General features: G+C 38.5%; 1 protein-coding gene across 1 annotated transcript in view; it reads right to left on the bottom strand.

Moving 5' to 3' along the window:
* FAF2 (Fas associated factor family member 2) overlaps positions 1-25,373 on the bottom strand; it is a 58,552-nt gene extending 33,179 nt beyond the window's left edge. Inside the window, exon 1 of the mRNA XM_059063522.2 lies at positions 25,260-25,373. Within this exon, the coding sequence (XP_058919505.1) occupies positions 25,260-25,322 (63 nt within the window). The 5' untranslated portion in view covers positions 25,323-25,373. The remainder of the gene's footprint in view (positions 1-25,259) is intronic.
* Positions 25,374-26,881: the final 1,508 nt, after the last annotated feature.

The following is a 26,881-nucleotide window of genomic DNA, read 5'->3' as shown; positions in this document are numbered from 1 at the left end:
CATGTTAGAAAACAAGAAGTTCTCAATAAATTCTCAATTTGGAAAATTTCAACAAAATTTTGGTTCAACTGAGAATAAAACATGTGGAATTTTTCCAATTTTCACATTAAAGAGTAAAGATAAGTTGAGGACAATATTTCAACCCCTCATTTTGTATAAAAGTAAACTGAGGCTTAGCAAAATGAACAAGCTTTCCCAAGTCACAGAGCATGAGGGTGGCAGAACTGTCCAGTCTTCTTATTCCCAGTCTCTTCCTTCTTCACTGTACCTACTGGTAGCTAAGAAACAGCTCATAGATGTACATAAAATTTTTCTCCTTTATGCCCAGAGTCAACAATTAAGTTTTGTTCTTTTTTTTTTTTTTTTTTGCATTACGCGGGCCTCTCACTGTTGTGGCCTCTCCCATTGAGGAGCACAGGCTCCGGACGCGCAGGCTCAGAGGCCATGGCTCATGGGCCCAGCCGCTCCGTGGCACGTGGGATCTTCCCGGACCGGGGCATGAACCCATGTCCCCTACATCGGCAGGCGGATTCTCAACCACTGTGCCACCAGGGAAGCCCAAGTTTTGTTCTTTTGAGTCTGGTGTCAAATAAGACTGGAAAATGCTGCTTATCAAATCCCTTTTCTGAAAATTCCCAATACATCTTTTAAAGGCTTTGAAAAGTCCTGCCTTTATTTAAAAAGAAAAAAAAATTTAACTTCACCTAAAGGAAGGTCTTATCCAAGCAATTAAGAGTAGGTGGAATAAGTGGTGGAGCTTTGTTGGAAATTTAGAAGACACCAGAATCTTGAATAATCTTTCATTCTAATTCTACTAGCTGGGTGAACTTAGGCATCTTTCTGAGGTTCAGTTTCTTTCTTTTTTTTTTTTTTAATTTATTTTTGGCTACGTTGGGTCTTTGTTGCTGTGTGTGGGCTTTCTCTAGTTGCGGCAAGCAGGGGCTACTCTTCGTTGCGGTGCGCAGGCTTCTCATTGCGGTGGCTTCTCTTGTTGAGGAGCATGGGCTCTAGGTGCGTGGGCATCAGCAGTTGTGACACGCAGGCTCTAGAGCATGGGCTCAGTAGTTGTGGTGCACGGGCTTAGTTGCTCCGCGGCACGTGGGATCTTCCTGGACCAGGGATTGAACCCGTGTCCCCTGCATTGGCAGGCAGATTCCTAACCACTGTGCCACCAGGGAAGTCCGAAAGGTTGTTTCCTTATTGGTAAAATGTAAATTAAAATACTAATTAACCCACAGGGTTGTAAAGATTAAGTGTAGAATGCTCCATTTAGCTATTGTTTTTAAGAAACATGAAGGAAACATTAAAAATGAGAACGTTATAATGAAACTATACTTAGTTCATGTGGACAAGGAAGACATCCGTACATCAACTGAGATGACCATGTGGATTTTTTCCCTTCATTATTTAATGTGGAATATTACACGGATAGAATTTCTTATGTTGAGGCATTCTTGGCACTCCAGAGATAAATCCCACTTGGTCATGGTGTATAATCCTTTTAATATGCTGCTGAATTCAGTTTGCTAGTATCTGGTCGAGGATTTTGCATTAATGTTCATAAGGGATATTGGTCTGTAGTTTTTTAGTGGTATCTGGGTATGGCGGTAATGTTGGCCTCATAGAATGAGTTAGAAAGTGTTCCCTCCTTTTCAGTGTTTTAAAAAAGTTGGAGAAGGACTGGAATTAGTTCTTTAAATTTGTTTGGTAGAATTCACCAGTGAAGCCATCAGGTTCAAGGCATTTCTTTGTTGGGAGATTTTTGATTATGGATTCAATCTCCTTACTGGTTATAGGTCTATTCAGATTTTTTATTTCTTTGTGATTTAGTCTTGGTAGGTTTTGTATTTCTAGGAATTTGTCTATCTCATCTAGGTTATTTAATTTTTTGGCATACAATTGTTCACAGTACTCTCTTCTAATCATTTATTTTTTCCTTCTGTAGAATTGGTAATAATGTCTCCATTTTCATTTCTGATTTTAGTAATCTGAATCTTTTCTTTTTCTTAGACCACCTAGCTAAAGGTTTGTCAATTTTGCTGATTTCAAAGAACTGATTTTTGGTTTCATTGATTTTTCTATTCTGTGTTGTTTACCTAGGCTCTGTTCCTTATATTACCTTCCTTCTGCAAGCTCTGAGTTTAGTTTGTTCTTTTCCTTCTAGTCCCTTAAGTTATAAAGTTAGGTTGTTGATTTAAGATCTTTTGTGTTATTAAATTTAAAAAAATTTTTTGGCCATGCCGCACAGCATGCAGGATCTTAGTTCCCCGACCAGGGATCAAACCTGTGCCCCCTGCACGGGAAGCATGGAGTCTTAACCACTGGACCACCAGGGAAGACCCTTTTATTATTTCTTATTTTATTTAAGATCTTTTGTGGTTTTTAACATTCGTGTTTAATAGCTACCAATGCCCCCAACCACTCCCCAAGCATTTCTTGCTGCATCTGTAAGTTTTGGCATGTTGTGTTTTCATTTTCATTCATCTCTACATATTTTCTAATTTTCCTTGTGATTACTTCTTTGATCCATTGGTTATTTAAGAGTGTGTTGTTTACATACATTTGTGAATCTTCCAGTTTTACTTCTGTTATTAATTTCTATCTTAATTTCACTGTGGTTTGAGAAGATACTTTGTATGATAGCTATCTATTAAAATCAATTGAGACATAACTTCTTATATGTAGAAAACTCTAAAGACCACCTCCCATCCCTGTTAGGACTAATAAATGAATTCAACAAAGTAGCAGGATACAAAGTCAACACACAAGTTTCAGCTGCATTTCTTTACACTAACAATGAACACTCTAAAAATGAAAGTAAGAAACAATTCCATTTACACTGGCATCAAAAAGAATACTGTGAATTAACTGAGGAGGTGAAAGACTTGTACAATGAAAACTACAAAACGCTGCTGAAAGAAATTGAAGACCTACACAAATGGAAAGACACCCAGTGTTCATGGATTGGAAGACAATACTGTTAAAAACCCAAAATGAACTACAGATTCAGAGCAGTCCCAATGCCTTTTTTTTTTTTTTTTTTTTTTTTGGTGGTACGCGGGCCTCTCACTGTTGTGGCCTCTCCCATTGCGGAGCGCAGGCTCCGGACGCACAGGCTCAGCGGCCATGGCTCAGGGGCCCAGCCGCTCCGCGGCACGTGGGATCTTCCCGGACCAGGGCACGAACCCGTGTCCCCTGCATCGGCAGGCGGACCCCCAACCACTGCGCCACCAGGGAAGCCCCCAATGCCTTTTTTTTTTTTTTTTTTTGCAGAAATAGAAAAACCAACCCTAAAACTCTTATGGGATCTCAAGGGACCCAACGAGCCAAAACAATCTTGAAAAAGAACAAAGCTAGAGGACTCACACCTCCTGATTTCAAAACATTATGAAGTTACAGTTATCAAAACCATGTGGTACTGACACAAAGACAGACATATAGCCCAATGGAATGGAACAGAGTCCAGAAATAAACCCTTGCATATATGGTAAAATGATTTTTGACAAAGGTGTCAAGACCATTCAATGGGGAAAGACCAGTCTTTTCAACAAATGGTGCTGGAAAACTGGATATCCACATGCAAAAGCTGGATCTTTACTGTGAAATATATATATTGGTCTCTGCCTCCAGTTCCTGACATAGAGCTCCTAAAACCCTTGCAGATACGGGTGCCAGGAGATTCTTTTGTTCTAACATTTAGTTTTTGACCCCAGTTCCTGACTCAGAGCTCTCAAAACCCTCATAATTTCCTACGTGATAAGGGCACTAGGAGCATCTTTTGTTCTAATATTTGTTCTTTGATCCTGGTTCCTGACAGAGATCCTAAATCCCGTGGAATTTCCTGGATGATATCATTGTATTTTGTTCTAATGAGGTGACTCCTCGTGGGCTCCTGGATAGGGACTAGCCATCAGACAGAACAAACCATGATTAGAAGCTTCAAATTTTCAGCCCCACCTCCCAATCTCCAGAGAGGGGAGAGGGTATGAAAATGGAGTTAAAATCAATCATGCCTAGGCAATAAAGCCTCCGTAAATATCCCAATAGTATAAGATTCAGAGAGCTTCTGAGTTGGTGAAGCCATCTACATGCCAGGAGGGTGCTGCACCCCAACTCCACTGGGATAGAAGCTCCCCTGCACTTTGGACCCTTCTGGACCTTGCCCCAGATATCTCTTTACCTGGCTGTTTTTTTTTCTGTATCCTTTATTATATCCTTTGTAATAAACCAGTAAACTAAAGTGTTTTCCTCAGTTCTGTGAACCACTCTAGCAAATTATCAAACCCGAGGAGGAGGTCATGTGAATGCCAATATATAGCTGGTCAGTCAGAAGTTCAGGTGGCAACTGGGACTTGTGATTGGCATCTGAAGTGGGGGCAGTCTTGTGGGACTGAGCTCTTAACTTGTGGGATCTAATGCTAACTTCAGGTAGACAGTGTCAGAACTGAACTGAATTGAATCTAGGAGAACTGTTTGACAGAAACTAACACAAAATTGTAAAGCAGTTATACTCCAATAAGGATGTTAAAAAAGAAAAACAGTACACTTTCAACTACCTCACACTGCATCATTTCCTCCCAGCAAAAGTCCTACGGTCCAAGAAAAGTCAGGTTAATTCCATGACTATAACTTGAAGAGTAAAACATTGCCTTATTCGTCCTGTAACTCATCATGATTTTGCATAGAATGCTCCTTAGACTCTAATGCCATGGACTATTTTGCTTTATCAATAAATGATGAGAACTTGAAAAAAAAATAATTGCTTGATGTGTGGACATGTGTGTACATGTCTATTCAGAGAAAAGGAGAAACATAGGAGGAGTGTGTTTTTCCTACTCATTTACCTAATACCATATACAAAAATTAACTCAAAATGGATCCATGACCCAAATGTAAAACCTAAAACTATAAAACTCTTAGGAGAAAACAGAAGCTAAAAACTTCCCGACACTAGATTTGGCAATGATTTCTTGAATGTGACACCAAAGGCAAAGGCAACGAAAGAAGAGAGACAAACTAGACTTCATGAAAAATTTAAAAATTTGTACAACAAAAGACACTACCCGGAGTAAGAAGTCAACCCACAGAATGGGAGAATATATTTGCAAACTGTATATCTGATAAGGGATTAATATCCAGAATATAGAGAACTCTTAAAACAACAAAAATATAAACAACTTGATTGGGCAAAGGACTTGAATAGACATTTCTCCAAAGAAGATATATGATAACCAATAAACATATAAAAAGATGTTCAACATCACTAATCATTAGGGAAATGCAAATCAAAACTATAAGCTACCATTTAACCCTGTTAGGACAGCTACTATTGAAAAAACAGGAAATGAAAAGTGGTGGCCTGGATGTGGAGAAATTGGAACCCTTGTGCAACACTGGTGGAAATGTAAAATGGTATGATTGTGGAAAACAGTGTGCAGTGCATCAATAAATCAAAAACAGAACTATTATATGACACAGCAATTCCACTTCTGTGTATGTACACCCATGTTCAGAGCAGCATTATTATCCACAGTAGCTAAGATGGGAAACAACTCAGTGTCTGTCGACAAATGAGTGGAATAAGCAAAATGTGAGATACACATACAATGGAATATTATTCAGCCTTCAAAAAGGAGAAAATTCTGCAACATCCTACAACACGGATGAACTTTGAGAACATTATGCTAAGAAAAACAAGCCAGTCACAAAAAGACAAATACTGTATGGTTCCACTTAAATGACGTATTTAGAGTACTCAAAATCATAGAGAAAGACAGTAGAATGGTGGCTGCCAGGGGCTGGAGGAGGGGGAAATGGGGAATAATTGTCTAATGGGTACAGTTTCACTTTTATAAGATGAAAAGAGTTATGGAGATGAATGATAATGATGGTTGCACAGCATTATGAATGTATTAGTTATCACTAAATTGTATGCTTAAAAAATGGTTAAGATGGTAACTTTTATGTGTATTTTGCCACATTTTAAAAATTGGGGGAAAAAGACATTCGTAGTGTGTTGTGAGATGAACTTGGATTTGACTAAAAGGTTCTAAAGTACTACAATCAGATTACTTTGTTTTCTGGGAATCAAATAAATTACCTCTCACTAAGTTCCGATTTCAGTATCTATTCTTTCATTTAACACACTTAATTCCACTAAAAAACAAACAAAAGCCCCTTTGGTCTTATTCAACCTTTCCTAATGTGACTCAGCTACTCAGAATCAAGCAGAAAAGTTGTTTAGGAAGACATGAAGGTGTTATTGTTTTCTTCTTTATGAGAAACATTACAAAGGCACCAAACTTTACTAGTCTTCCAAAAAGTCATCTGAGAATCTGGCCTTCCCTGTTCCCTCCCCACCCTTGAAGCCAACAATATCTGCCACTGTATATGTTTCAAAATAGCATGAAATTACACTTCCAAAACTTGACATGCATGAGATTTGTATATGTATGTACAGACATACATATCTATATATGTATAATCTAATGTCAAGTGACAAAATGTTAATAATTTACTTTTAAATTTAATTATACTTTTCAGCCTCAAAACTTGGCATTATAAAATGCTCCATGATTTAGATTCAATTATTTATTAAGCATCTATGAGCCAAGCACTGTAGTATGTGCTTTCTTATCTACTCTTAAAACAACCCTGGAAAGTTAGAAATATCAGAGTCATTTTGCAGATATGGAAACTGAGGCCTAGAGGGATTAATTAACTGTCAAGATCTCAAATGGTGCAATTCCTAATATGGAGCTCTTTCCCCTACATCATGCTGCAAAGATGAGAATATGGCTAACTGGAATTTTTGTTTTTCCCTTCCTCCTAAAAATGGGATACTTAAAGCTGCTGGAACTGCTTTAACAAAGAAAGAGAAACAACACCAAGAAAAACAACAACTAAAACAAAACCCCTCTGGTTAAGTGAAATTTCTGGTGAGTTATTAAATTCACTCAACAAATATTAATTGAGCATCATGCAGCAAGCACCACAAATAAATCACAGTCCTGATCCCCAATAATTTTGTGGAGTAAAAAGACATGTAAATAGGGACTTCCCTGGTGGTGCAGTGTTAACAATCTGCCTGCCAACGCAGGGGACATGGGTTCGAGCCCTGGACCGGGAAGATCCCACATGCCGCAGAGCAACTAAGCCCATGTGCCACAACTACTGAGCCTGTGCTCTACAGCCTGTGAGCCACAACTACTGAGCCCACGTGCCACAACTACTGAAGCCTGCGTGCCTAGAGCCCGTGCTACCAACAAGAGAAGCCACTGCAATGAGAAGCCTGCACACTGCAATGAAAAGCAGCCCCCGCTTGCCACAACTAGAGAAAGCCCACGCGCAGCAATGAAGACCCAATGCAGCCAAAAAAAAAAAAAGACATGTAAATAAATAAACTATACACCAGTAATAAACAAATCCAAGTCTTCCAGGGAACTCGGGATGGTATCAGGGTTCTGAGCTGAAAACTAGCAGAAGGAGGTGTTTCAGGGCAATAGAGGAGTATGCATGGAGGCACAGAGGCATGAGAAAGAACGCCATGTTAAAGGAACTGAAAAATATCACTGGAATAGAAATGGAAAGGGTAGAATTATGGAGTTGGACAGCGAAATATGGGTCAGATCATGAGATGCAAAGAAAGATTTCATGCTGCTTTAATCAATGCAAAGCAAACGAAAAATCTTAGCGACACAATCAAATCTTTGCTAGAAAGATTATTCTGGAAAGAGTAAGAAGGCTGAATTGAAGAGGACAGAGACTTGAAACTAGGGGCACTGGTACAGTTACTGAAATATTCCAAAGGGGAAACGAAGTGTAAACTAGGGTAGAGGCAATGCAGATAGAGTGGAGGGTTAATTTAGGGTAGTGGATTTTTTGGTTTCACTTATTTAACTCCAACAGGAATTTATAAACACTAATACATATATACATGTATACATACTGAAAAAGAATTCCCCAGATACTTAGCATGAAAATATTTCCTCTTCTAAATTTATACGAGGAAACTGAAAACATTTTCAAAATTTCCTTGGTGGGAAAATCCAAAGCCAAGAGGCACCTCAGTGCTCATAGTGATTTTGCTATTTATCATTTCTGGCACTCTCACCAAACGGTAGTTTAAAAACACACATACACAGAGGAAGCATTTAACATCAAATCTTCAATTTTATTATGTTACTATTTTTTGCTATTCATTTTAAGGAAAAATATAATATGGAGAAATAGCCACTAAGATTTCTTAAATATGTCAAATGACCCCCAACTGGCCCAAAAGAAAATTGACAGAATTAATCTTTATCAATATCCACCTCAAAGATATGCTTCTAAAAGAATATCTATAGTACAGATATTCTTTTATACTACTCTGCCAACTACACAAATGTTATTCCTTGAAACACTTAAAGGAGTGCAAAAACAGGGATGCCCAGCCCATTCTGAAGAAATAACCCCAAACTTGAACCAACTTGATCATAAATGCCTGGTGATTGTTACATTAAAATGTAACAAACAAACAAAAGCCTAACAAGCACTACTGAATCAGTTTGTCAAAAAGCTTCTGAGAGGACAGTAACTGTGTTCTTGAATAAGAAGATTCAACAACATAAAGATGTCAATCACATCCCCTCAAAATCAGTTTATAAATTTAATAAAATTTCAATTTTGAGAAGCTGATTATAAAGTTCTTTTGAAAAAGTAAGCAAGAAAATCTGGGAAAACCCTGAAAAAGAGCAACAGGGGAGACCAGCCCTCCAGATTAAAATATACTATAAGCCTCTACAATTATGAGTAGTATATATAAGACCAATGGAACAGAAAATTGAGAAACAGACCCAATTGCATAAGGAATTTAGTATTGAAAAAGGCATCTCAAAACAACGAGCAAAAGATAGTTTTTTTAAAAAAAAAACTTAGAGACCTTATTTCTTAGAATAGTTTTAGGTTTACATAAAAATTGAAAAGAAAGTATGGAGAGTTCCCATACTGTCCCTCCCCGACACTCACTTCCCCCATTACTAACATCTTACAGTGTTGTGTACATTTGTTATAACTGTACATTATTATTAACGAAAGTCCACAGCTTACATTAGGGTTCATTCTTTGTGCTGGACATTCTATGGGTCTTGACAAATACATAAGGTCATGTATCTATCATCATAGTGTCATAAAGAATAGCTCCACTGCCCTATAAATCCCGTGTTCCATCTATTCTTCCCTCCCCTCTAACCCCCTCCCTGGCAACCACCGATCTTTTATACTATCTCTATAGTTTTGCCTTTTCTAGAATGGCATATAGTTGGAGTCATGTATAGAGCCTTTTTGGACTGATTTCTTTCACTTAGCAATATTCATCTAAGGTTCCTCTGCATCTTTTCATGGCTTGATAATGCATTTCTTTTTCACTGAATAATATTTTATTGTATGCATGTACCAGTTTGTTTATCCATTAACATACTGAAGCACATCTTCGTTTCTTCCAAGTTTTTGGCAATTGTGAATAAGGCTGCTATAAACATTTGTGTACAGGCTTTAGTGTGGACATAAGTTTTTATTTCACTTAGGTAAATATCTCGGAGCATGATATGCTGATCATATGGTAAGCCTATGTTTACTTTTTTTTTTTTTTTTGGCCCTGCGGCTTGTGGGATCTTAGTTCTGCAACCAGGGATTGAACCTGGGCTCTCAGCAGTGACAGTGCAGAGTCCTAACCACTGGACCACCAGGGAATTTCCCAAGACTATGTTTATTTTTGTAAGAAACTGCCTAACTGTTCGCTGTACTGTTTTGTATTCTTACCAGCAATGGATGAGTTTCTGTTGGTCCATATCCTTGTCAGCATTTGGTGTTTTCGATTTTCGCCATTCTAACAGTTGTGTGGTGGTTATCTCATTGATGTTTTAATTTGCAATTCCTTAATGATATTTGATGTTGAGCATTTTTTCATATGTTTATTTACCATCTCCTGTATATCTTCTTTGGTATGATCTGTTCAGATCTTTTGCCCATTTAACTGAGTTGCTTCTTTATTGCTGAATTTTAAGAGTCCAACCATACAAGTGTTAGAAGAAAACACAAGTGAATTCTCCTGCCTGAATGTGGGGAAGACTTTAACCATGACTCAAAATTCATAAGCAATAAGGGAAAAGATTTTATATTATACAAATTAACTTTTGAGTGTATAAAAAGTTTAAAAACAACATGTGTATGGCAAAAAACCCAGCATGTGCCAAGTGAAAGAAATGGGAATGACATTTGCAACTTACTTCATAGGTGAAGAGTTAATATTCCTAATATATAAAGACTTTTTTAAAATACAGAAGAAAAAGGATGGGGACTTCCCTGGCAGTCCAGTGGTTGGGGTTCCACACTTCCACTCCCAGGGGGGCATGGGTTCGATCCCTGGTCGGGGACTGGGATCTTGCATGCCATGCAGCGTGGCCAAAAAAACCAAAAACCAAACAAACAAAAAGACAACCCGCCCCCCCAAAAAACCCCCAAAAATACCAGAAGAAAAAGGATAACTTGCTACAAAAGTGGGTAAGAAAAAGTGGACGATTCATAGAAAAATAAACTCAAATGGCCCTTATATATATGAAAAGTTGATCAACTTCACTCATAAGGAAAAAGTAAATTAAAACTATACTGAGTTTGACAACACACTCTGTTGGTGAGGTTGCCGGGGTCTCATACATTGCTAGTGGGAATACAAAATGGTATAATCCTCATGTAGGAAAATTTGGCAACATCTAGCAACACTACATATTCATATATATATATATATATATATAAGCGTTTAATCCTTTGACCCAGAAATCTTTCTACGAATCTATCCCAAAGACACACTAGCAAAAAATAAAATGTTGGTACACAAGGCTACTTATTGCTGTATTATTTATTATAGCAAAAGATGAGAAATAACCCAAATATCCATCAATCTAAATTATGTTATGTCCATACAATACAGTATTATACAGCTGTAAATACTTAAGAGAAATAAATCCCTATATTGCTATGCAGTGATCACCAGGAGATAATAGGTATAAAAGACAGTTGGAGAGAGCTTCCCTGGTGGCGCAGTGGTTGAGAGTCCGCCTGCCGATGCAGAGGACACGGGTTTGTGTCCTGGTCCGGGAAGATCCCACATGCCGCGGAGCGGCTGGACCCGTGAGCCATGGCCGCTGAGCTTGCGTGTCCGGAGCCTGTGCTCCGCAACGGGAGAGGCCACAGCAGTGACAGGCTCGCGTACAGCAAAAAGACAGTTGGAGAAAAGTGTGTAATATCACACAAATATATATATATATATATATATATATATATATATCCACAAATATATATATACTTATTACTTAGATTTTTTAAATGAAAGGTTTTGTTTTGTTTTGTTTTTAATTCTAACCTTCTCTGCAGGGGAAGGCAGGGAACAGGGTATAAGAGAGAAGAACAGAAGTTAGAGTTCTCTAAACATATTGTTACATGTAGATTTGACTTGGGAATCTTGTAGTTGTTTTATAAAACACAATTTAGAAAAAGCAGCAGCAGCAATTCCTAAACATCAGAAGCAAAAATGTAGAGTTGGTAGCGTAACTATCCAAAATGAAATTATCCCACATAACTTTAAAACACAGTAAACTTAGTATACATTCTGCAATAAAAGGGCTTAAATTGTTTTAAATAATCATATTGTTGTTACTAGTAAGGGTATTATTATTTTGAGACAAAGTATTGATTATGTGATAAGGCAAATGAATAATCATGTTAATCTCATTAAGAACCAAATTTTTTGGTATGGAGAAAGAAGAGAGTTAAAATGTAGGGCTGAATTTGAATTAGCAGTCCTGAATTTAAATTGGAAATATCAAATTGTTTTATCATGAGTTAAATAAATACAAACATATGTGTGTGTCTGTACTATATATTATATGTATTTCCTAGTTCTGTTAACTCATAGCTACCAGACCTGTGGCATTTAAATATAATTTCTTACCAAAAAGTAACAAGGTTTCCTGGAGAAATGCCTGATTCTAGAAAAATGCACAAGATGAGTCAAACATCTTACGATGTCAAAAAGCTAAAAACCTATCAAGGACTACTGGGGCCATGACAATATGATAGAAGTCTTCAGGAACAATACAAGGCTCTTCCAAATTAAAAATTCAAATGGAAAATCTTTTCTGTGACTCTGAAAAAATAAAATTATGTAAATACTAGGATTTCCTAAAAAATAAAAGTCATGAGGAGCCAATCTAAATAGACTCACAATTGTCAAAGATGGCACAACCTAAGCCTTAATAAGCACAATGGCAATGAAATGTAATACGTTAAATATATTTACATCCATGAGTTAGTTCACTGCAAATTTTAAAAATCTACAATTCAAATTTTAAAAATCTCAGTGGTAAACAAATGGGACCTCATGAAACTTAAAAGCTTTTGAACAGCAAAGGAAACCATAAACAAGAGGAAAAGACAACCCTCAGAATGGGAGAAAATATTTGCAAATGAAGCAACTGACAAAGGATTAATGTCCAAAATTTACAAGCAGCTCATGCAGCTCAATATCAAAAAAACAAAGAACCCAACCCATAAATGGGCAGAAGACCTAAACAGACATTTCTCCAAAGAAGATATACAGACTGCCAACAAACACATGAAAGAATGCTCAATGTCGCTAATCATTAGAGAAATGCCAAGTCAAAACTACAATGAGGTATCATCTCATACCAGTCAGAATGGCTATCATCAAAAAATCTACAAACAGTAAATGCTGGAGAGGGTGTGGAGAAAAGGGAACCCTTTTGTACTGTTGGTGGGAGGGTAAATTGATACAGCCACTATGGAGAAGAGTATGGAGGTTCCTTAAAAAACCAAAAATAGAACTACCATACGACCCAGCAATCCCACTACTGGGCATATACCCTGAGAAAACTGTAATTCAAAAAGACTCAAGTGCCACAATGTTCACTGCAGTTCTATTTACAATAGCCAGGACATGGAAGCAACCTAAGTGTCCATCGACAAATGAATAGATAAAGAAGATGTGGCACATATATACAATGGAATATTACTCAGCCATAAAAAGAAACAAAATTGAGTTATTTGTAGTGAGGTGGATGGACCTAGTCTGTCATACAGAGTGAAGTAAGTCAGAAAGAGAAAAACAAATACCATATGCTAACACATATATAGAGAAACTAAAAAAAAAAAAAAAAAGGTTCTGAAGAACCTAGGGGCAGGACAGGAATAAAGACAAAGACGCAGACGTAGAGAGTGGCATGGACATATATATACTAACAAATGTAAAATAGATAGCTAGTGGGAAGCAGCCACATAGCACAGGGAGATCAGCTCAGTGTTTTGTGACCACCTCGAGGGGTGGGATATGGAGGGTGGGAGGGAGACCCAAGAGGGAGGAGATATGGGGATATATGTATATGTATAGCTGATTCACTTTGTTCTAAAGCAGAATCCACCTGCCAATGTAAGGGACATGGGTTCGAGCCCTGGGCCAGGAAGATCTCACATGCCACAGAGCAACTAAGCCCATGTGCCACAACTACTGAGCCTTCACTCTAGAGCCCACATGCCACAACTACTGAAGCCCATGCGCCTAGAGCCTGTGCTCCACAACAAGAGAAGCCACCACAATGAGAAGCCTGCGCACCAGAACAAAGAGTAGCCCTTTCTTGCCTCAACTAGAGAAAGCCCATGTGCAGCAGCGAAGATCCAACACATCCAAAAATAAATAAATAAATTAATTAAAAAAAAAATCTCGATGGTTACTTCATAGGATGCTAGGAATCACCTAATTATTTAAAAACTAATAAATAATCGAAAGGATCAAATGTTTATCCTGCCTTTATTATATATATACTATAACTCAGTGTAACTAAACAGGTGAGAGAACATATACCTTTATCCCTATTAACAAATGAAGAAGGGATGACAGCGTCAGAATGTCATCATTTTGTATGAAAAGGTTAGGCAAAAGCTAATGAAATATAATGTATTAATGCTAATCTTGTGGAAAATGTATCTAAGGATACTAAAACTAAGCTAAATTTGAATTTTCAAGTGAAAAAACTTTACAAAGTTTAACTGTCAACACTTTAAATTCCCAAATTACAGGGTTAATTCTGTAAATCGGAAAAATATCAGACAAGTCTTCTGTATATAAAATATTTTCTATATGTATCCTTTTTGAAGAGGACTTGCACTCCTTCGAGTATACGTTAGGCTACTTTTTAAGTGTTTCTTACCTTCTAATTCCAGTTTTAAAAAAGGATGACAGTTTTGCAAATTTTCAATTCTACCCTTTATTAAATATTCCCTGGAAAAATAAAGAGAAGTGTAACAGAACATGTGTACAACTGAACATTCTCCAAAACTGCCCCTTTTTTTGATAGAGCCCTAGTATTTTTCTGGTACTTTACTTGCACTGTCTCATATAAACCTTTTAAGAACCCAAGACACCCTTTCAGGATAAAAATTTAACTGGGAATAGAAGGGAACTTCGTCACTCTGATCTAAGAAACACTTGCAGCTAACATAATAACGGTCAAAGACTGATGATTTCCTCCTAAGATCAGGAACAAGACAAAGATGTTTACTCTTGCCATTTTTATTCAACATTATACTAAAACTAAGCAAGAAGGAAAAAAAAAGAAATAAAACTATCTATTCACAGATGACATAATCTTGTATATAGAAAAAACTAAGAAATTTACAAAAAAACTAATAGAGAACTAATGAGTTCAACCAGGTTGTACGATATAAGATCAATATACAAGAATCAGTTATATTTCTATATGGTAGTAATGAACAACCTGAAAATAAAATTAAGAAAACATTTCCTTTCCCAGTACCTTCAAAAAGAATAAAATATGTATGAATAAACTTAATAAAAGAAGTACAAGATCTGTACATAGAAAACTACAAAACACCGAAAGAAACTAAAGATGATTTAAATAAATGGAAAGACTTCTCATATTCATGGATTGACAAACTTAATATTGTTAAGATGGCAATGCTCCCCATATTGATCTAGAGTTAACAGCAATCTCTATCAAAGACCCAGCTGCCTTTTTTTGCAGAAATTGACAAGGTGATCCCCAAATTTATTTTGGTAATGAAAGGGATCCAGAATAGCCAAAACACTTTTGAAAAAGAACAAAGTTGGAGGACTCATACTTCCTGATTTCACACTTATTCCACAACTGCAATAGTCAAGACAGTGTAGATACAGATAAGTGGAACAGAAACGAATCCAGAAATAAACCTTTAGTTATGGTCAACTGATCTTAAACAAGGGTTTCAAGCTTATTCAATAGGGACAGAATAATCTTTTCAAGAAATGGTGTTGGGAATACTGGATATCCACAACCAAATGAATGAAGTTGGACCCCCACCTCATATCCATTAACTAAAAATGGATCAGACCTTATGTGTAAGAGCTAAAACTACAAAAGTCTTCAAAGAAAACAGGTGTAAATCTTTGTAACCCTGGATTAGACCATGGTTTCTAAGACATGACCAAAGCACAAGCAACAAAAGATAAAACATTAAACCGGACTTCATGAAATTAAAAAACTTCAAAAGACACGACTAAGTGAAAAGACAACCCACAGAATGGGAGAATATTTTTGCCAATGATATATCTGATAAAGGACTTGTATTCAGGATATATAAAGAACTCTTAACAACCCAACAACAAAAGACAAATAGCCCAAGTAAAAAATGGGCAAAGGACAAAAATAAACCCACACACCTACAGTCAATTAATCAATGACAAAGGAGGCAAGAATATACAATGGAGAAAAAACAGTCTCTTCAACAAGTGGTGTTGGGAAAGCTGGACAGTTACTATGAAATTAGAACATTCCCTCACACCATACATAAAAATAAAAATAGTTTAAAGACCTACATATAATGCATGATGCCATAAAACTCCTAGAAGAGAACATAGGCAAAACATACTCAAACATAAATCACAGCAATATTTTCTTACATCAGTCTCCCAAGGCAAAAGAAATAAACACAAAAATAAACAAATGGGACCTAATCAAACTTAAAGGCTTTTGCACAGCAAAGGAAACCGTCAAAAAAAACGAAAGGACAACCTACGGAATGGTAGAAAATATTTGCAAATGATGTGACTGACAAGGGGTTAACATCCAAAATATACGAACATCTGATACAACTCAATATCAAAAAAACAAACAACCCAATCAAAAAATGGGCAGGGACTTCACCAGTGGTCCAGTGGCAAAGAATCCACCTTCCAATGCAGGGGACACAGCTTCGATCCCTGGTTGGGGAACTAAGATCCCAAATGCCATGGGGCAACTAAGTCTGCACACCACAACTACTGAGCTCGTACACCTCAACTACAGAGCCCCCGTGCCGCAAACTACAGAGCCCATGTGCTCTGGGGCCCGCATGCCACAACTACAGAGCCCACGTGCCCTGGAGCCTGGGTGCCACAACTAGAGAGAGAAAACCCACACACCACAACTAGAGAGATGCCCACGTGACACAACAAAGATCCCGTGTGCCACAATAAAGATACCATGTGCTGCAACTAAGACCCGACACAGCCAGCCAGCCAGCCAGCCATAAATAAATAAATTTATTTTTAAAAAGGGCAGAAGACCAAAATGGACATTTCTCCAAAGAAGACACAGAGATGGACAGCAGGCACATGAAAAGGTACTCAAATATCACTAGTTATTAGAGAAATGCAAATCAAACCACAATGAGGTATCACCTCACACCTGTCAGAAGGGCTATTATCAAAAAGAACACAAATAACAGACGTTGGAGAGGATGTAGAGAAAAGAGAAACCTTATACACTGTTGGTGGGAAAGTAAATTGGTGCAGCCACTGTGGGAAACAGTATGGAGGTTTCTCAAAAAACTAAAAATAGAACTACCATACCACCCAGCAATTCCACTCCTGATGGGTATATATACAAAAACACAAAAACCCACACGAATTTGAAAAGATACATACACCCCAATGTTCACAGCAGCATTATTTACAATTGCCACCATATGGAAGCAACCTAAGTGTCCAACAACAGATGAATGAATAAAGAAGGTGTCGTATACATACACAATGGAATACTACTTGGCTATAAAAAAGGGTGACGTTTTTGCCACTTGCAGCAACATGGATGGACTTGGAAGGTATTATGCTAAGTTAAATAAGTCAGACAGAGAAAGACAAATACTGTATGATATCACTTATATGTAGAATCTAAAAAATACTATAAACTAGGGAATATAACAAAAAAGAAGCAGACTTTCCAATATAGAGAACAAACTAGTGGTTACCAGTGGGGAGAAGGGGGAAGGAGTGATATAAGGACAGGGGATTAAGAGGTACAAACAACTATGTGTAAAATAAGCTACAAGGATATATTGTACAACACGGGGAATATAGCCAACATTTTATAATAACTATAATTGGAGTATAACCTTTAAAACTTGCAAACCACTACACTGTATACCTGTAGCTTATATAATATTGTACACCAACTATATTTCAGTTAAAAAAAAAAGATGTAGTGTGTATATACACACACAAAATGGAATAGTACTCAGCCATAAAAAAGAATGATATATTGCCATTTGCAGCAACACTGACCTAGAGAATATCATACTAAGTGAAGTGAGACAGAGAAAGACAAATATATGATATCACATATGTGGGATCTAAAAAAATAGTACAAATGAATCTATATACAAAACAGAAACAGATTCACAGACATAGAAAACAAACTTATGGTTACCAAAGGGGAAAAGAAGAAAGGGGAGGGATAAATTAGGAGTATGGGATTAAAAGATACAAACTACCATACATACAACAGATAAGCAACAAGGATTTACTGTGTAACACAGGGAACTATATTCAGTACCTTGTAATAACCTATAATGGAAAAATATCTGAAAAAAATATAACTGGACCATCTTGTTGTACACCTGAAACACACTGTAAGTTAACAACACTTCAATTTTTTTTAAATGGGCAAAAGATTTGATTTTGTATCTCCAAAAGACACACAAATGGCCAATAAGCATATGAAAAGATGCTCAACCATCCAGTCATTAGGGAAATGCAAATCAAAACGAGATTAAACGAGATTAACACCTCAGGCTTACTAGGATGGTTTCAAAGATGAATGATTAACAAATGTTAGTGCAGATGTGGAGAAACTGGAACTTTCACATACTACTGGTAGGGAAAATGGTATAACTGCATTGGAGAAACTGTTTGGCAATTTCTCAAAAAGTTAAACAGAGGTACCATGTGACCCAGCAATTCTACTCCAAGGAGAACTGAAAATGTGTCCAAACAAAAACTGGTATACAAATATTCATAGTACCATCACTATTAATAGCTGAAAAGTGGAAACAATAAAAATGGCCATCAACTGATGAATGATGGATAAACAAAATGTGGTTTATCCACACAATGAAACATTATTGGCCATAAAAAGGAATGAAGTACTGATATAGGCTACAATATGGATGAACCTTGAAAACATTATGCTAAGTGCAAGAAGCCAGGCACAAAAGGCTGTACAGTGTATGCTTCCATTTATACCAAATGCCCAGAATTGGCAAAATCTATGGAGACAGAATACAGATTAGTGGTTGCCAGGGGTTAGAAGGAGAGAAGAATGGACAGTGACTGCTAATGGGTTTCTTTTTGAGGTGATGAAAATGCTCTGGAAGTAAATAGTGGTAATGGTTGCAGAACTTTGTAAATACACTAAAAACCATTGAACTGCATACTTTAAAAGGGTTAAGATATGACAATTATATCTCAATAAAACGTTATTTAAAAAAAGAGCCCGAGACAAAACTAGAAAATTAGTAATGATCAGAAAACATGATAAGAAACTCGATAGAAGATCAAAAAAAATCAAGATAAATGTACAAAATACAACAGCATTTTTATCAGTAACCATTTAGAAATAAAGAGATATCCCATTCACAGGGTGACCAAAACTACAAAATACCTAGGAATAAGTTTAATAAGGAATATCCAAAAACTAGAGGAAAGTTACAGAAAATATTTTAAAGGACATGTGACATCTGAATAAAGAAACTGACATGTGCCTGAATTTCAACCAGTCCCAAATTAATATATTATTTTAAGCAATTCCAATAATTCCATGGCTGCACAAAATGATTTTTTAAAAACATCTTTATTAGAGTATAATTGCTTTACAATGGTGTGTTAGTTTCTGCTTCAGAACAAAGTGAATCAGCTATACATATACATATATCCCCATATCTCCTCCCTCTCACCCCTCTAGGTGGTCACAAAGCACTGAGCTGATCTCCCTGTGCTATGTGGCTGCTTCCCACTAGCTATCTATTTTACATTTGGTAGTGTATATATGTCCTTGCCACTCTCTCACTTTATCTCAGCTTCCCCTTCCCCTTCCCCGTATCCTCAAGTCCATTCTCTACGTCTGCGTCTTTACTCCTGTCCTGGCCCTAGGTTCTTCAGAACCATTTTGTTTTTTTTAAGATTCCATATTATATGTGTTAGCATACGGTATTTGTTTTTCTCTTTCTTACTTACTTCACTCTGTATGACAGACTCTAGATTCATCCACCTCACTACAAATAACTCAATTTCGCTTCTTTTTATGGCTGAGTAATATTCCGTTGTATATATGTGCCATATCTTCTTTATCCATTCATCTATCGATGGACATTTAGGTTGCTTCCATGTCCTGGCTATTATAAATAGAGCTGCAATGAACACTGTGGTACATGACTCTTTCTGAATTATGGTTTTCTCAGGGTATATGCCCAGTAGTGGGATTGCTGGGTTGTATGGTAGTTCTATTTTTAGTTTTTTAAGGAACCTCTATACCATTCTCCATAGTGGCTCACCAAATGATTTTTAAATGTACATGAAAGAACTTGTAAGAATTACCAATAATTGAAAAAAAGAATAGGGAAGGAGTCCTGTCCTACAAGATATTATCAATAAAATTTGGTAGAAAGCTATTATTATTAGTTCAGTAATGCTACTAGCAAATAGGTTATTGAAAACAGAGTACAGTATGATAAAGAGGACTACTCAAATCAGTTGGGGGAGGGACTGACTATTCAGCTAAACTACAGTCTTTCCTGGAAAAAAGCATATTTGGGTTCTCATCTCATACATACAAAAAATTAATTCCACATGGATTAAAGATCTGATTTTGACAAGAAATCTGTAAAATATTTTGAAGAAAACAAAAGAGAACATATGTATAATGTCATTAAGTAGAAGGCATTCTTAGACAAAACAGAAAATCCAAAAGCCAGAAAGAAAAAAATGCCAATTTGATGACATAATTTTAAATGAGGGTAAGTGAAGAGATTAATGATCAAAGATAAATGATGTCACGAAAGAAAATATTTGCAATACATGACCAGTATACGTAAAGAACTTGTACAAACTGATAAGAAAATGTCAAATAATCCAACAGAAAATGAACAAAGGATAAACAGGGAATTTATACAATAACTAACCATAAGTAGCCAAAAGGAGCTCAATCTCATCCATAATCAGGAGTTTATAGAACGGAATTCAATCTTAAAGTCAGCACTTTTTATTCTGCAACCAGAAAACAAACCTTTCATAATACTATGGGACACCTGCAAAGACAATCCCTCACTCTTATGTCCCTACTCTTTCCCATTTGAAATAGCTTAAAACAAGTGTTTGCATTAGCTGTTCAAACTCAACTGACTGCAAAACAAAATAAAAAACTAAAACCACCACTACCACTAGAAATGCAAATTAAAATAAGGACTCTGAAAATTTAATCAGATTAACAAAAACTGAAAAGATACCATCCAGTGCTGGCAAGGATGTGGGGAAACTGGTCGTCTCACATCCTCTTGGTGACAGTGTGAGCTGCCAAAACTCCCTGGAAAGCAGTCTAGCAGTAGCTATTAAAATTTACAAGGTAGATTGTTTTGACCCAGTAACACCACACTTTTAGGATTCTGTTTAGAATTAAAAGTCCTGCTATGTCAGCAATATCCCCTAGGATCCTTACTTCTGGAACACTTCCTTCACCTTCATGGTCTAACTGAAACTTGGCTTTTCCCTGAAGATACTCCCCCTGAAGCCCTCTCTCCCATTTTCTCTCATACCTGTGGGTATGGAAGGGAGAGAACGGTCCTTCTTGTTCATTCCCACTTTGGGGGATTCTCCTTCCCTTCTACTTAAAAAGTCCATCTTCATGTAGAGGAGATTAAGAGAACTAACATTAGTGATGATGTCCAGGATAGAATCACACTTTTGGACTTCCTTTGCTGTATTCTGTTTCTTCCAAGTGTCCCATACTGTTTCTATTGGTCCTACTCACCTACCTGTTGTTGAAAACAAATCAAAACCTAGGGCCAGAGAGGCAGTCCTAGGCAGTAAGAAAGAGAATCCAGAGTTCTGGATTCAAATCTAAGTTCATCACTGACCTTAGGTAAATTATCTCCTGATCCTAGTTTACTCAACAATACCAGAACCTACACCATGTTTATTGGAAGGACTTAATGATACAATGGATCTAGAGCACTTTGGATAAAGTAAATGCTCAGTAAGTGTTTAAACAACATCAAAAACAAAAACACCTTCGAATCTCAAAATTTCATACTCCTGTACAAGCAGAAAAGGACTGTTTCTTCCTCTATTGGCCATGCATAGCTTCTTTAGTCGCTTCTCTCTTTATCCATGTCATCCTTCTCCAGATGTTCAAACAGCAACCTAGAAGCAGTAAACCAAGACACCAGGGGAATCTGCTATACTTGGAAATTTGGAAAAATGGGCTTCAATACAAATGACCTTCCCCTTATTTGTATTCGCTCCTCTTAAAACTCATTATTTCCCATTTGAAGAAAATGGGGAGGGCCTAAAATAAATATGGCATTAGTTATTCATATTCAACTGCTTCTAAAATAAACAGGAGAAAGTAACTAGAAGAATCTTAAAAGACATCAAACAGACTGAGAAGCCTGCTAAATATACTCTAAGGAGTTCCAATCAAATCATATGTCACAAAAAAAGTGAAATAGAAGAAACCTGAGATTTCCAAAATATTTCACTTTTGCTAATTTCAATATATCAAATGAAGCAACTTATTGAAAACTGACTCCTAGCAGTGTCATCCTGTTCTGTCCTAACCCCTGTGGAGATTCCAAGCACATGCTCCACAGTTAGTGAAGCAAAGCTGAAACCTAGTGTTATTTCACTCTCTAGTTGAAAAAATCTTTGATGGCTCTTCAAGCCTACATATTAAAGTTTAAACCATTGAGCACAGGTCTCCAAAATCTGGCTGTAATTTACCTTTCCAGTGTTATTTTCAACTTCCAATTCTCTAAATCCATCACAACAAACACATTCTACATTATTTCATATCAATACCTCAGCTTTGAACATATTCCTGCCCACCACCTGTTACTCCATTCCTCCTTCAAAGCAGCAAAGTACAGTGGAAAGAGTCCAGCTTTTAAGTTCAGATCCAGATTCACTAGATTTCTAATTCTAACTCCATCCCCACTACTTAATAGCTTAATGATCTGGAGCAAATACTTTACTAGACCTGTTTCCTTACCTAGGAGGAGGCATATCACCTGTGGCACTTTTACAAGGCTATTGTGAGGATTAAGCATAATGGTTCTAAACTATCTAGCACCACGCCTAAGGCAGGGTAGAAACTTAATGGTAACTACTGAGCCATCCTTTCCCCCTCCATCCTCATCAATACTATCATTTCCTAAATTTCCACAGCACTCTGTTTATACTACTATGTTTATTACATCATGAGCACTAATATACTGCAGAATACTCATTATTTATGTTTGTGTCTGGCTTTTCCATTAGGTTATAAGCAAGATGGTTATGGATTTCTAAATCTCTGCCACTTACCACCTGAGCAAGTTATTTGACCTCACAGAACCTGTTTCTTCATTAATAAACCGAATTGGGGTTAACACCTTACAGTGTTACAAAAAGGTTTAAAAGAGTTAATGTACATCAAATAATACCTGGTATAACGCTTGACACCTAGTAAATTTCAGAAGATGTTAATGGTAATTCGGATGATGAACCTGATCCAAGCAACTGCTTCAAGAATACACAAATGTTGGGGCTTCCCTGGTGGCGCAGTGGTTGGGGGTCTGCCTGCTGATGCAGGGGACACGGGTTCGTGCCCCGGTCCGGGAAGACCCCACATGCCGCGGAGCGGCTAGGCCCGTGAGCCATGGCCGCTGAGCCTGCGCGTCCAGAGCCTGTGCTCCGCAACGGGAAAGGCCACAGTGCTGAGAGGCCCACGTACCTCAAAAAAAAAAAAAAAAAAAAAAAAAAAGGAACACACAAATGTAAAATGTATTTGCCTTATTAAATCCAATTTCATAAAGCAATCTTAATACAACTTTAACCTGCTACTCACCTCTCTTACTGATAGAGATAGCCAATGAAGACAAAAACAGAGATTCCTATGCACTTTATCTCAGAAATGCTACCACATATTCATGTTCTTCCAGGACCAGACTAAGTACTTCACGACTTATGGTTCACCTCACCTCATTACACTTTAAACAACATGGGGGCTTATCCCTCAAGAGTTGTAAGGGATAAAATGATCTGCCAAAGTTAAACAACACTCTGAAATTAGTAGTCTATAAGGAAGTAGAAGCTAGTTGTCTGCTCTTTATTCATTCTAATTCTAATGTGCTGTGTCATCAATTTCTCTACTCAAAACTCCAAACAAATGTCAACTACTTCTATGACAGTATTTTCCAATTTACACACTTCCAACCCACTGCTTGATTTAAGAGAAAACACTTTAAAATTAACTGCAGTGAAATCAAGGAAATCACAGAAAAGTGAGAACTTGCAAAGAGAAAAAAAAATACAATATTAGAGCATTTGCATTCCACTTTCAGGTGTACACTGCTACTTACATGGGTTGTATAGCACACACATCAAGAGCTCAGGAAGGGTTCTGGAAAGATGGACCTGGTTTTAAATCTGACATCACAACTTACTAGCTGTGTAACCTAAGCATGTTACTTCTTAAGCCTCATATCCCTCATTTGTAAAATAGGGATTGTAACAGTATGACTCTCATAAGGTTGCATTAAATACAATAATGTATGCTAAGTGTTTCAGGAAAGTACTTACAACACCATACTCAGTAATTGGTATTCTATCCATTTGTTGTTATGGCCTGAGCACTAAGGTTCTTGGTAAATATTGCATAATTAATGAATATTTAGCATATTTTATATTAGAAAATAAGCGTCCCACTAACTTTAATTCTATCCTAAGTTAAATAATGATGAACAGTTGCAATACTGTTTAAGAGCAGTTTACTGTTTACAAAGCCCTTTAGACATCCATAAACTCATTCTGATCTCCACAACATCCTTAGGGGATAAACACTTTTAAGATACGTATTCTAGAAATAAAGAAACTGGTACCCATCAGGGTAACACAGAGTCAAGGTTACCTAAGTCTCCTCCAACCAGATTCTCCAGCTCAGGGATAAAGTGCTTAGTGTCCAAAGTTCTTAGCCCAAACATCCACTAAAAGGAGGCAGATTCCAGCAAGTTTCCCACCCTCCTCAAGCAGAGTCAAGAACGTGAGCCCAGGAATAAGCCCGGGGTAATAAATCTCGTCAGACGGCACTGATGACATTTATCATGCACTGTTTCATTACGAGGTGTCCTCCCACACCTTTAGGGCGGGGGCTAGTCCTGACCCCACTGCCACCAAAGCGCCCAACACAGGGCCTGCCACCCAAGAGGCCCTCAGTAAACGTTTGTGGAAATGGCATGGGAGGCTGGTAGGAGGCCTTCCAGAGACCCGAAACGAGGCCAACTCCACGGTGGGGATTAAGCATCCCAGTAGATCCAGAGTCGTTGGCGGAGAGGGTCCAATCGGTAACCAGACTGGAAAGGATGGCTGAGGACGGGCGCCGCTAAGGGGAACCCGGGAAGCTGACCCTCTTGAGGGGAGAGAGGGGGAGCGGGTCTGGCCGCAGCCATTCCTGGAAGGCTGGGGACCGACAGAGGCTCGGGGGCCGGGGGCAGCAAGCAGGGCATCTGGCGCCTGGGGGGGAGGGGGCCGCCTGCTGGTCTGAGAAGAATCTCGGGCCCAATCTGAGCAGGGTTCTGGGCTCCTCTAGGGACCCACTCCCTAGCCCGCGGTGGCATTCGCTTCACCGAGTACTCGCTGCTACCTGAAACTGCAGCAGCTTCTCTGTCTGCTCCTGGGTTAGATCCCGCTCCTCAGGCGCCGCCATTTTGCAGCCGCCTCTACGCTTCTGACCCGTCCGCACCGTCACCCGCCGGAAGTGACCTCAGCAGTAACCACATCCGGTCTGAACACCCGCCGGCGCGCAACTGCGTCTGCGCGTGCCGTCCCAACCTGGAGGCCGGGGTGGTGACAATTTCCGCCGCTAGAGGGCACTACTCTCAGGCCGATCCCGAACACTTCCGAAAATTGTCAGGGGACTGTCTGCCCAAGTCGCCCTTAGGAGTTAGGCGACGAACGGATCTACCAGAGACTTGACTCTCGAATAGATCTCAAAGAGCCGAGAGGTCCCGAATGCCCCTCGAGAAGCTTCGGAAATTCACGAATGCCCCTCGGCAGATTTCGCCTTCTTCCTAACCATTTTCATCTCCAATGTTTCTGAATGTTTCTTAGGAAATTGCGGTCGTTCAGAAATATCGGCCGTTTGATGTTTGGTTCCTGGCATGATGTTTCCAAAATCCCCTGACCATCTCTCAGGAGGTTCCGAAAGTCCCCGAATACTGGGGGCGGGGTGGGGGTGGGGGCGTTTCCCACGCCGCCTTCGAGCCGGAAGCTGTGGAAGGTGCGCGCCCCTTGAAAATTGTTGGCCCTCGGCCACCCGGGCACTGCCAGCCTTAGGCAGAGCTTTCCGTCCACCCTCTTGCGACTCTGCTCCTTCCTGCCTCAGGCCCTCACGCGTCTCTCTGCCCACTGGCCCGTCTTCCCTGTGACCAACCGAAGGAAAATCCCAGGACTGGGATCAGGAGACTTGGATTCACGTTCTAGTGTCCACCTGGCAAAGTGCTGGACATCTCCGGGCAAACCACCTCCTCTCTGCTCTAGTTTTGCCATTGATGGAATGAGATTCACCAACAGCCCCAGATATGCTGTCTCAGCTCATTCTCCTTGGAAGCAGTCCCCCACCCTTTCCACTGCCTTATCTCCACCCCTCAATGTCTGCCTTCTTCTCCACTTTCCTTGCCCCTTTTAACCCGCCACCTCTCTTCAGATCTCCCATTTTCATTTCCACTTCTTTTCTCCTGCCATCCACCTTCTCTGTCCACTGTCCAGAAGGCCTTGGGAGGCAGAGGGTTCATGGTCTGGTGCTTTTCCACAGACTACCGATCTGACTCCTAGCAAGGCACTCAGCCTCCTGGGCCCCCGCTGTCCTCCCCATCTGTGGAATCTCACCCCATGAACTTCCCGGGGTTGAATTAGATGAGACAGAACCGGAAGCGCTTTGAAAGCTGCAGTTCTGTGAAGAGTACATTAAAGGATGGAAGGACTTAAGTTTTGGCTATTTCTTTCTTTCAGGCCTGAATCAGGTCTTACTAGGTCTGCCCAAACTTCATAACAATGTCCTAGAATTTTTCTTAGACCCTTAAGGTAAAATTATAAGCAAGTAGAGCCACTTTGGAGAATTTCTTTTACATCAACCGGAAGAACTAGATGATGGATTGCAAAGTCAGGTGCCATCTGGAGTTGTTGCATAATTCTGATTTAAGATGTATTCTTTCCACACACAAACTTTGTGGTTATATTAAACACCATTGAATGTTCTTCTCTTCC

This window comes from Kogia breviceps, chromosome 4 (assembly GCF_026419965.1).
Source record: "Kogia breviceps isolate mKogBre1 chromosome 4, mKogBre1 haplotype 1, whole genome shotgun sequence".
Lineage (NCBI taxonomy): Eukaryota > Metazoa > Chordata > Mammalia > Artiodactyla > Physeteridae > Kogia > Kogia breviceps.
This window is presented reverse-complemented; position numbering and strand designations above follow the sequence as displayed.